Source organism: Mustela nigripes, chromosome 14 (assembly GCF_022355385.1).
Source record: "Mustela nigripes isolate SB6536 chromosome 14, MUSNIG.SB6536, whole genome shotgun sequence".
Lineage (NCBI taxonomy): Eukaryota > Metazoa > Chordata > Mammalia > Carnivora > Mustelidae > Mustela > Mustela nigripes.
The window spans coordinates 36,492,557-36,505,004 of record NC_081570.1 but is presented as its reverse complement, the minus strand read 5'-3'; the positions used below and the strand labels follow the sequence as shown (position 1 = coordinate 36,505,004).

Here is a 12,448-nt window from a genome sequence, read left to right as displayed (position 1 = left end):
TGTCCCCAGTGTCAGAGCTGCCCCTGACAAGTAGTAAGCTCTCAATAAATATTTATGGAATGAATGAGTGTGTTCAACTGGGTTATTAATCTGTAACACGCCTAAATTTTTCACAAACGGCAAGTGAGTCAGAAAGGCGGAGCCTCTGGACTGTGTCAGCCCAGATCACAACTGGGGGTCTGGCGGCTTCTGAACTTTCCAAGCAGGTCAAGCAGTATTTTGCCAGGAGCAGGAATACCTGCTCCTGGTGAAAGATTCCGCCCCCGGACAGGTGAGCGGCAGGGCCCAGGCAGCCTTCCTGGGGGCGGGGCCTCTTCAACCGGTAGGCGGGACCCAGCTCTCGCCGGAGCCACGGCCCCTTTAACGCCCCGCCTCCCACCAACTCTAGCGCCCCCTGGTGTGACGTCACCGGCGGAGGACCAATGGAGGCGCGGCTTACTGGCAGGCGGTGCCGGCGGCTGCTGCCAAAGGGGAAGTGAGCTAGGGCTGGAGCGATGGCCCGGGTTTGGAGCCCGCGGCTGCCGCCGCCACCACCACCACCAGCAAGTTTGGAGCAGCTGCGGCTGCAGCCGGAGTGGGGGCCGGAGTCGCGGCTGGAGTGGAGGCGGCGCGTGTGAGTTGCCCAGAGTCGCCAGAACACCTCAAACTCGGCGGGAGCGCTTCAGGTGGGCTGAGCCGCCGTCGCCCCTCCGCACCGCACTACCCTCCCGGCCCAGACAGCAGGGCTGGGGTCTCCCAGGTGCGGGACTGGCCGTTGGCAAGCTGAGCCCTCTGAGCCGTGTTCTAGGACTTCCTCAGTCTCGGGCCCCTTCAAACTCAAGGCGGAGGCCGGAGAACGGTGATCACCCCAAGACCCGGTCCTTTTCTTTGGCGCCCAAGCTGTGTCGGGTTGTAGCGGCTTCGAGCCCTCTTCTGCTGCCACCTCTCCAGCTAGGGAGCGACTAGCGCGTTCTCACTGTTCAGCTCTACACCTCCCCTTCTTCTCCCATCAAGAACAAGTTTCTTTTCGCTCTCTGCTGGAAGTCCTGCCCCGGAAGGCCAAAACACCCATCTGCGTGTCCTTCCCCAGCTCCCGGAAAACACTTAGAAATATAACCTACCTATTGGGAGATAAAGATTGCTTCCCTTGCCACCCGCTTATCTGAGACTCCATGCCCAGAGCCTTACCCATTTTTATCACCAGCTCCTTGGCCACCTCTATGTGACCTCCCCCACCCATCTGAGTACCACTTTCCTCCGGACTCCAGGCTCTAGCCCCCAGCGGATCTGGTCAGTCCCACCCCTGGGTGGGAGTGACCCAGGGCTTTAGCCCAGATTCCCCACCCTGGAAGGCAGCTCCAAGGCAGCGAGAGAATTGGGCGTCGGGTACGACCCTGGCAGCTCAGGAGTCGGTGCACCACTCACCCCACACAAAAAGATGAAAAAGCGCAAAGAGCTCAATGCATTGATCGGCCTGGCTGGGGACAGTCGGAGAAAGAAGCCCAAGAAAGGCTCAGGCCACCGCCTCCTTCGCACTGAACCTCCTGACTCAGACTCTGAATCCAGCTCCGAAGAGGAAGAGGAATTCGGCTTAGTTGGAAATCGCTCTCGCTTTGTCAAGTGAGTGATGCAGTGGTGAGGGGTGGGTGGGGAAAAGGCATTTCCTTATACTACCAATGGGGAAAATTGAAAGGAAGAAGGGTGTTCTTAGAAAAGAAAAAGGTTGTAGACCTTGGGCGGCAAACAGGAAGATGTTAAGGTGATGAGCTCAGGTTCTGAATGAAGGATAAGTTAGAGATCTGTCTTTAAGTGTATGAAGAACTCTGAATCCAGGGTAGAAATATTGACTTGGGGAATGTGCCAAGAGCCCAGAGAGAGCAAGCTGGGAGTGGTAGGCAAGCTAAGAATAGGTACCCGGGAGCAAAGAAGCTTTGGGGACTAGAACTTTTTTAAAACGTGTAGTAGAGACAGGAACTTTAAGACTTCAGATTATTCTTTGCACTCTTGATGACTCCAGATCTTGAAAGTGAGGTGAAATGGTGAGGAACTTATAAAGTATGAGCCTCGAGAGTATGTGGAGAGTAGGAAACAAAAAGAAGAGGCAACTTCCTCCCAAACCACTTTTAGATGGTGCAGCCCCCTAGGCAAATCCAGTAGTGAGTTTGAGGACATTGAGAATTGGGTCCCAGGGTGGGAAAAGGCTGAAGGGAACCTTGAAGGTGTCCTTGGACCCTCTCAGGGAGCACACTGAAAGGAAAGAACATTAGCCTGAGGATGAGGAAGCAAGGGTTAGGCAGAAGGTTGGGGTGCTGAAACAGATTAAATCCTTTGAGGTTTTTTTGTTTAGAATGTCTTTGTCCTTTTATTTTGTTAAAGGAAGAGTTTGGTTTGTAATGAGCTTCATCAGATTAAGTAGTTAAGATTTGGGATATGAAGGTCTGATGAAATGGAACAGTTCCACTGGAATAGTTGCCTTGTTGAGTTTGTTTACTCTTTATTGTTTACAGCCCTGTTGAGTTAGAGTGCTGTTTGAAGTTTGGTGTGAAATGTAACACCTTTCCGTGTTTCCTGCCTTCTAGGCCAATAAGCTAGAGTACACCAGGTGTCCACTTAAACCTGCAGTGCCGATTTCTTTCATGCATTTGCAGTAAAACTTGCTCAAAAGTTTATGAAGTTTCAGTAATTTGAAACAGGCTCCCCTGGAGAGGATACGTGTTAGAAATCAAGAAATAGAAAGAAAAAAAAAAAGAAATCAAGAAATAATAGGTAAATTACGGTGCTGTGATTTATTGCAGAGACGCTCTGATCTTGACACTTCCCTAACCTGAACTTGTTGGGAACATAACACTTCCCTAACCTGAAATTCTTCCTGAACTTGGGGGAAATCCGTGATGATGGTTGTGGGCTGCAGTGCCCACAGGATCTCTTTCTGTGTCGTGTGAAGTTTGAAACCTTTGTGTCCAAAAGATGAACTCTTCATAGGTCATCTTATTTAGTCACTTTCAACCTGCTGTTCAGATTTAAGAAGGTGGTACCCAGTGTTCCCTGGGTACACTGGTAAATAGCCATATGGTGAAACATGTATGCTATTTCTAATACAGCTGTACTCATAATCACTCTTGTACTCTTGAATTTTTTTTATGATCAGGGGAGACTATTTACGATGCTGCAAGATCTGTTATCCCCTCTGTGCTTTTGTCATCCTTGCCGCCTGTGTTGTGGCCTGCGTGGGCTTGGTGTGGATGCAAGTTGCCCTGAAGGAGGATCTGGATGCCCTCAAGGAAAAGTTTAGAACAAGTAAGTGGTTGCCCTTTTCAGAATGTTATCTTGCTTCCAGGTTAACACAAAGTGAACCTTGCCGACTTAAGAGTTTTGCCCATTCTGATGAAACAATTATATATTCTTTCCAGCCTTCTGATACTCTTTCTTAGCGATCAGCTTGAATGTGGGAATAGTTGTTTGTTTGCTTCTTTTTAAACCCACAAACAAAAATGGTGCTTATGCACCATCAGGACAGATAGCATCTGCAATACTGGCACTGCAGTCAACACCTAAAGTGCAGAAAGGAAGTGCTAAGGTCCAGGAATCTAGAACCTTGGTCAGCCTCCACCTGTTGCCACTTTACACTTCCCCAAGTATACTTCCTCAAGTATGAAGTGGCAATACCAACATCAGGCTATTTCCTTCCTCCTCGTAGGGCCATGTGGGAGTATTTGTCAGACATTTTCCTTCTTAAGAAAAACTGTATGGAACGGACAATAATAATAGCTAGCATTTATGGAGTGCTTAGTGTGTACCAGATCACAAATAAATATTTTTCTCATGACTTTTAAAGCTTAAGAGACTTTATGTTGAAGAGTTTCATATATTCTAAATTAGAAAGTTGTTTTTTGCCACATCTAAAGTCCTTTATCCGAAAGGTGTGTTTGCATAGTAGCTTCAACCACATTTGATCTATCTTCCTTTAGCAACACAGATCTTTGGTTTGAGGTTTCAGGGTTTTAGCTTTTCTAAGCTAAAGAGCCAGTTTCAAGTTAATCACAGATGCCTTAAGGTTAGCAGCATTAGCACATGGGGAAACTGACCACTAGGCTTTCTCAATGTCATAGCAAAATCTGGCCCCAGAACTGGAATCAGAGTTGTGTCCTCATTTCCCATCATAAGTCTTAGGAGATCACAACTTCCAGGCTGTCCTTCACCCCAGCGTCGTCTTGCTGCCTGTAGTTATTTAAGTTCCGAAACTGACCTAGGGACAGCTCACCTTTAGTTACTGTGTTAATGATGTTCTTACTGATGTTGCTTGAAAAAAAATGTTGAAATACTAATTTTGGTTTTCTTATGATTCAAGAAAAGGAATTTGGTAAACCACAATTCTCTGCCAGAATCATCTTGGCCTATATATTTAATCAACTGGTGGAATCAGAGTACAGTATAAGAAAGAATGAGATTTTGTATCCTAGTTAATTTCCTTCTTTAATGATTGTCCACACCAGAATTGCAAAAATTTTTTAAAGTCAGTGTTTTCTTTGTAAGTGGTAATCGTAACTTGGAAGTGAGGTTCTCAGAAAGAGTGTTTAACTATGAATAATCGCTAAAGACCCCTGTCTGTGCCCTCATCTCTCTGTAATTAATTGAGCCTACTAGGTTTGTACTAGAGCTTGTTTTGATCACATATAGCAATCATTTTTTTATACATTTCAATACATTGCTCACTTCTACCCTCCAGGGACTCCTTTCCCTGACTGCTCTATGGCTGTGTTTATAGGACACCCATGTAACTTATACCTTAGCTGAGCTTTTCAGGGAATTTCTTTTTTTAGAAATGTATATTTAAAGTGCACACAGGTCATAGACCTGGCAGTCAGTCAACAAATATTTGTCGATCATTTGCTAATACCAATCCCTGGAAACACTATATTCAGAAGATGCCAGGATGTGTACCCTGAACTGTGAGACCTGCATTCTGCCACTGAGCCACAGTCCCCTGGGACCCTGACTACATTTTTAGCCAGCTGAATGAAGCAGATTTGGAATTGTCAGTCCAGCTGCTTTGTTGTCTTTCGTTTGCTGCAGTAGAAGTGCCAGCCTTGTAATTTCTGGGGGTGGAGCCTGGGGCATAGTCAATCCATTGGCTGAACCATTGTGGACCACTTGCCCAAGAGTTTTTTGTGAAAACCATCATCTTGAGTAAATGAGGCCAGTCTGGTTAAGCTTAAATAGTCTTTCTTTGAATTATATTTCTACTTTAGATATATTTCAGTAAGTTTATTTTTATTTCTTGTTTTTCAAGAGGACAGTGGAAGTCACAGATTCAAAGAAGACCACCTACTGGTCTGGCTTTCATACCTTTTTGAGAAATTCAGAGCCCTTGTTCTTTATTTCAATAAATTTTCAAAGACATTTGTCAGGAAGGGAGGCAGGATTGCTGAAATGTCTGAAATAGAAAGCAAAGCAGATAGAGTTGGTATTTTTCCTTGTGGTCAAGGAGCAACTTGATCCTTAAGCTGAAGGTACTCATTGGTCTTGAAACTTAGTTCATTATTCTTTCCAGAACCAAGTACTTCAGAAAAAATCCACAATTATTCTAAGGAAGATTCTTTTCTCAACCATCTCTCCCTGTCACTCAACAATGGAACACTAGAGTGGAGGAAAAGAATTCAGAAGAGAAGGAAAGAATAAATCAGGCCATTTCCTTTTCAATCACACAGCCAGGGCAGTTTGGTCATGTAGTACAGAACTTAAAAATGGTCTTGTAGTAAGGAGGGCATTGGGGTGTAAGTGTCTGACAGCTGGAGTACACTAGAGAGAGTGCCAGACCTAAGAGCAGAAGGTTTGACTGTCGAATCCTGGGTTGCTCGTTACTAGCTATAAAGTATAAATAAGTCCCTTATTCTTTCTGAGCCTACTTTTTCCCATCCATAAAACCCAAAGACATTTATGCCACCAGAACACTTTGGGCATCTCTCTGTCATACTATCCATCCCACTGTGTAATTATTCTGTAACGACTCCTTGCCTCACTCCCACCCCCCAGACTGAGAGCTTCAGGGTCTTTGACATGCACTAGTGCTGAGTGCAGGGCTGGGCACATGATAGGGACTCAGTAACAAGTTGAATGATTACATAAAAGTTTATTGCAAACTGAAGGCGTTTAAGTATAAAATATTGCTGTTAGCATTGTATGTCTTCTGTCTAAAGAGTGTGTGCAAAAATCTCTACTTCCTAATCTTAGAGATCAGGAAAAGAGGTGGTAAGTTCTTTTGAGTATTAATGTACTGGATTTTAAATGAGTTGCTTTCCATGGTGGAAGAACATAAATTATAATCATAAGTTGTTTGTTACACTTCCTCCCATTTATGTAGCCAAAGTGCCTTGACTCGGCTTCGGTCTCCTTAAAAGCCCCAAGTCATATAATGAAAATGATCCTCTCTTGGCTCATAGAATTCTAAGTTATCCAGAGAGTTTTCAGGTCTTGTCAGCTTCATATATTTGTTAGTTAATAACTGTAACCCTAAATGTTTTGTCTTATTTCTTTCCTCTAACACATCCACATTCTACTTCTATTTCTACTCCCACCCTCACCCCAGCTCTTGGGACATTTGACCCCCTGAAAATGGCAGACATGAATGGTTTTACTTGTGGCAGACAAAGTTTTACTTTACAACCTCACTGAAAATGTAGAAGAAAATCATTGAAATGCTGTATTAATTTGGACTAACAGAATGTTGTCACTCTGTAAGATGCATGTACTCCTACAAACTGATGTAAATCAAATGTTAAAGTAAAAGCACTGAGGGAAATCTTTTACTTATACAGAAATCCTTTCATGCATGTTTTTGAAAAATAAAAATATCTAATTTTCTTTTTAAATAATTCTGAATTTGGAGAGAGTGGGCTTGTATCTGGCAGGGATACCTCTACCACCCTGCCCCCGATTTTTGTGGGGATTTTTTGTTGTTGAGTTTGATTGAATTTTCTTTGTTTAACTTAATAGGACAACACTAACTCCATTTCATACCCTACAATCATTTCCCTGGACAAGCACTAGAGTGCTTCTGTGTACCTGGCATTGTGCTGGGCCTTGGAAATACATCACAAATAAGTCCTGGTCCCTGTCCTTTAGCAACTCTGTCTCTCTTAGTCTGGTAAAGCAGACACGCGAGTAGATAGTTACAGCACAGTGTGTTAAGTGCTTGATAGTTCACAGTGGTGAAGTGATGGTGGGCATCCAAGATGGGAACCCAGCTATTTGTGGTGAATCTTAAAAGGAAATAAATAGGCCAAGGTGACAGAAATGGAGAAGGGAGAAGCCAAGGGCATCTAGGCAGAAAGAATAATGTGTACAGAGTCACTGAGACTTAAAGAGGTTGGTATGTCTGGAAAATTCACTTTACCAGAAAATAGATTGAAGAGGAAGGTAAAGCTATGCAAAAAGTGGTTGGGAGGTAAGCAAAGGCCAGATTTATGCAGTTAGTGATGCTTAACAAGTGCCTAAAATGTGCCAGGTGTATTCCAAATGCTGACCCTACAGAGAGGAACAAAAAAAAAAAAAAAAAAAAAATCATGGCACTTAAATTTTAGTAAATTGTTTTATATCTTTCCTGTATGCCAGGTTTTTTTGGTTTTAAAGAAAGTATGTAACAACTAATTGGGCAATCTGTGGCTTTAAAAAAAGTGATGTGGGTTTTATTCTGGGGGATCAGCCATGATCAGTATTTTATTTTTCATGAAAAGGAAAAATATCTTTAAAGACAGAAGAGAAAGCACTCTTTCAGGCTTCTGCCTTTAGGCTGGCAAATCTCTAAACCAATCAGGAGATACTTTTTCCCAAAGGAAAAGCCAAATATCACTCTACACTTCACCTAACATGTTCATTTATCTTCTGTTTCACTTTGGGCTTTTGGGTTGATTTAAGATTTAAGAAAACACTATTGGCTGTTTATGAAAAAATTTAAAATCATAATCCTCATAACAGCACTTGAAAGGTGGTTAAGAACCCATCTTGCATTTGACCAGTTTGAGAGAGGGAAAAAAAAGTTAGATTTAAGCATTTAGAGATATAATTTTTGACATCACCTTAAGAATTAATGGAGTGAGGTTTATAAATCTCTACTTGACTAATCACAAAGCTCCTTAATTGCTCTGGTTAATACTTAGTATTTATTTATGACCTGTTGTATGCCTGCTCAGCCCTGTTTAGTACTTCACAACCATTCTTTCACTTAATTCTAAAAATCCTATAAAGTATATTTTATCTCTGTATTACAGATGAGGAAACTGAGCTCAAAGAATTTGAGTAATTTACTCAGGATCACAGTAAGTTACAGAGTCCAGCTGTTTCTGCTGATACTTTGTTATCATTTTTAGCCATCTGACTTTTAATTAAAAGTTGTACCCCAGTAGTGAAATAGCCCCAGTTAAAATGGTGCTTTCATATTAAAAATATACATTTACATAAATTTAAAAAAACAGTGTAGCTGGTAGATAGGAATTCAGTCGTCCCACCAGGATTGACTTATTAATCTGTCTTCCTTCCCACTGTGAGATCATCTTTTCATCTTGGAGTCAAGAGAGTAAGTACTCTGTGGTTATTTATTATTATTCTTATTTTTGCTTTTAGTGGAATCTAATCAGAAAAGCTCATTCCAAGAAATTCCCAAACTTAATGAAGAACTACTCAGCGAACAAAAGCAACTCGAGAAGATTGAATCTGGGGAGCTGGGCTTGAACAAAGTCTGGATAAACATCACAGAAATGAATAAGCAGGTAGCAAATATGTGATTTTATTTCTGTGTAAGCTGTGAATGTTTAGTTTTATTTAGTATGAATTTGTAGATATAGAGCAGCACTCACTTCTGATTGTTTTACTTTTTGAGATGACGTTTTACATACTGTGATCCCAGCACATTAAGGTTAGGTAAAATGGATAATAGTATGCATTACCAAATATATAAAATGTTAACCCTTTCTGCAAAGGAATGGTTTTATCAAGTAGAGTAGTTTGGAGGGAGTTGGAAATTCTTGAGTCATTTTTTCCTAAGGAGCAGTGTAGGTATCAAATAGAATGTCATTCTGACCTCAAAGAAAAATGGGTAGTCTGTTTGTATTAGGTAATAAGAGCTTACTTGGTTTAATAGAGTTCACAAACTCACAGATGCAGCTTGGGCGTAGTGGTGTACACTGTAGTAAAACAAGCCTGGAAACCATCTGCACCTAATGATAGTTATTCAAGACTCACATAGGAGGAGGTAGCAGAGTTGGTTAAATACCTTGGCCGGGCAAGCAAGCCTAGAGCAAAAACATTTCAGTCCCTAAATTGACCAGATCTCAGTAGGCATTGATTCCAAAAGAGGGATTCTGACAGAGGGAAGGGGCTAATGCAGAGGATATTAATTGAGCAGCTCCTGTGTATCAGGCGCTAGAGTTGTCGCTAGGTCTTGTAGCCTCTGTCCTCAGTTTTTACAGTTTAGTTAGAAAAGATGTACATTGGCAAGAAGAGTCAAGCACCAGAGGAATGTTACACCTGTGGAGTGCTTAGAAACAGATGCATTGCTGAGCTCAGTCAGTTAAGTGTCTGCCTTCAGCTCAGGTCGTGAGCCCAGGGTCCTGGGACTGAGCCCCACAAAGGCACTGGGCTCCCTGCTCAGCAGGGGGCCTTCTTCTCCTTCTTCTTCTGTTGTTTGTCCTCCTTGTGCTCTCTCGCTATCTCTCTCTGGCAAATCAATCAGTCAGTCTTTTAAAAAATAAATAAATATACCATCTTCATTGGGGCTAAGCAGAACTCCCTTCTGTTCTTCAGAAGGGAGTCCCAAAGTTCAGAATCAGCCACTGGCAGGGAGCGCCGTGCTGGAATTAAGCACTTACACAGATTTCCGAAGCTACAGCCAGCTCTCAGCAGCAGTGGGGGAGTGTGGCAAGTCAGCACTTAAGGCCAGGGGTCAGTGACCTGCAGCAGTGGCTTTCAGAATTCTCCTGGAACTCACAAAAAGAAATGTTTTATGTCATTATCCAATAAACACATACCTACATACATATATGTGTAACTAAAATAAAAGTTTCTGAAAACGATAATTTACCCTTAGTATGCCTTGCGATATTTTATTTCCTATTCAGTTCTGTTTCACTTTTTAAAATTACTGATGAAATAACTGATGGGTTGTAGCACCCACTATTTGCTTGTTATCATTTATCTTTGGTTTCTCAGTAATTAGGAAGAAGCCAGTATTCACTCCCTTTTGTAAAAAGAATAGGATAAATTGTGGCCTTACTTTTATTGACAGAGAAAATTAGCAGTTTGGTCAGAGATGATATCAAGGGAAAATAGACCACAGAGAAGCACTGAGAAGTAGTTCATTAGCATCTCTCACTGGGGCAAACCGTGGATTCCATTGAGAGAATCCATCACGGAGATCACTCTTCTGAGGCAGGGATGAAATCTTTCAATAGGAAAAGTCTGGGTCAACTCTTTCTCATCTCATTCATGTAAATCAGCATTGTGGGAAGAATTGAAAGGGGAAATTGGTACTCGGTGTGAGAGGACATACAGGTTATCAAACCTTTGCTACATATTTTGGGTTTTTTTTTTCCCTCCATATTTCGGCTTTGAATTCTCTTTAACCAGGGATCTAGCAACAAAAGAATCATTTCGTTCTTGGATTGGCTCTTAGTTTTAATGCAAGAAGTACCTGGGAAGGCAGCTATGCAGGAAAAGTTTATTCCAGTCCCAGGGCTTCATATATAAAACAGGGAGAGACTGAACTGAAACCCTTTCCATTTTAGTCTCCTAGACCTTCAGAGCTGAGGGTGGTGACTGCTGAGACCAGCCAGAGCTAGCATGGGTGCTGGAGGCTGGTGGTAGTACAGTGAGCTTCATGTTGGTCCAAGGGGAGCTCTTCACTCTCTGAGTGATTTTCTAAAATTACTGTTACACATATCTGATGGTCTGTTCAAGTAAAAGGCATTTGTCCTAAATCAGAATAGGTATTAAAATAAAATCTGTATTTAATTTCTATGTTTCTGTGTCTAAGGGTAACTGTCAGTTAAGATGCTTTTATTGGCAAATTATTTTTTAAAAAGCAATTCAAAATGGCTTAATAAGAAAATGGAGTACATCAGTTAAAAAGAACTGCCCTTAGCCCAGTGTGAGCTGAAGTTAATGCCAACTGGGAAAAAAAAAAAAGCCTTAGTTTGAAATAAGTTAAAATCAAATTTTATATTGAAAACTTTTAAACTAATAGTTAAAAATCTTGCTTACTTTTCTGTTTTATTCATGAAACCTCTGATTTCATACCCATTGCCTTTCGTAGCCGGTACAGGGAGTGTCCTCCTCCTTCTTTGAAGACTGTTAATTCAGCCAGTGCTTAATGAGCTGCTTTTTATAGAGTTTTTATAGAGTTGGGTAGCCTTGGATTCAAAACCAAAAATGATGATTCCTGTCCCCAAGGCTCTTATAGCCAAATGGAGGAGACAGAAAAGTAAACAATTGTAAAACAGCCTTATGGGCAATGAGAAGTAGGTCCAGATGAGTGCTAGAGGGACACTTTAAAGGATGTGTCTATACAGAATGGCTGGGGCCAGGCAGGGTTCTCTCACATCATGAGCTGAGTCCTGAAGGGCACATAAGAGTTGGCCAGAGGAATTCTGCAGAAAGAGAGAAGGGTGTCATAGAGTAGGGTGAGTAGAGTTGATCCTCATTTGCAGATTCCATATTTGTGAATTTGCCTACTTGCTAAAATTTGTAACCCCAAAATCTATACTTGTGCTACTTTTGTAGTCCTTCACTGACAGGTGTACAGTGGCAAAATATTTGAGTCATCGAGCACAGACATCTTCAGTTGATGTCAAGCAAGGTGACACTCTGCTTTGTTTCAGCTGTCATACTGTAAACAGATTTCCTTTTCAAACTATATTTACTGCCATGTTTTCACACTTCATGGGGGTTTTTTTGGTGACTACACTGCTTGACATGTCCCCCTAGCATAGTGCTCAAGTACTGTCTAGTATTCCTAAGTGCAAGAAGCCTGTGATGTGTCTTTTTTTTTCCCCCTTTGGTCAGAGAGAGAGCACAGGAACACATAGGCAGCGGGAAGCAGGCTCTCTGCTGAGCAAGGAGCCTGACGCAGGGCTCCATCCCAGGACCCTGGGATGAAGGCAGAGGCTTAACCAACGAGCCACCCAGGCATCCCAAGGCTGTGATGTGTCTCACAGAGAAAATTCATGTGTTAGATGAGCTTCAGTCATGAGTTCAGCAATGTATATTTAATAAGATGTCTTTAAATAGAAACAGCTATAAAACAAGGTTATATATCATATTGACCAGCTGACAAAAATGTGACCAGACAGCTCTCAAGAACCTAACCCTATACTTCCCTTAGGAGCAGTGGTTCAGTATTCACTAATTCAGTGTTTGCTGCAACTTTCTAGAGCATAACTATTGTGAATAACGAGAATTTACTGCATGTCCAGAAGAA

The 12,448-nt window shown here is 42.1% G+C and overlaps 1 protein-coding gene across 2 annotated transcripts in view; it reads left to right on the top strand.

The window, feature by feature from the left end:
• The first annotated feature begins 437 nt into the window (after positions 1 to 437).
• The window catches only part of EFCAB14 (EF-hand calcium binding domain 14), a 38,073-nt gene continuing 26,062 nt past the window's right edge, over positions 438 to 12,448 (top strand). The window contains exons 1-3 of one of the 2 annotated variants that reach the window (XM_059374639.1): positions 438 to 1,599; positions 3,128 to 3,276; positions 8,599 to 8,744. In XM_059374639.1, the coding sequence (XP_059230622.1) occupies positions 1,418 to 1,599; positions 3,128 to 3,276; positions 8,599 to 8,744 (477 nt within the window). In that variant the 5' untranslated portion in view covers positions 438 to 1,417. The remainder of the gene's footprint in view (positions 1,600 to 3,127; positions 3,277 to 8,598; positions 8,745 to 12,448) is intronic. The other variant, XM_059374640.1, reaches the window with a different exon arrangement.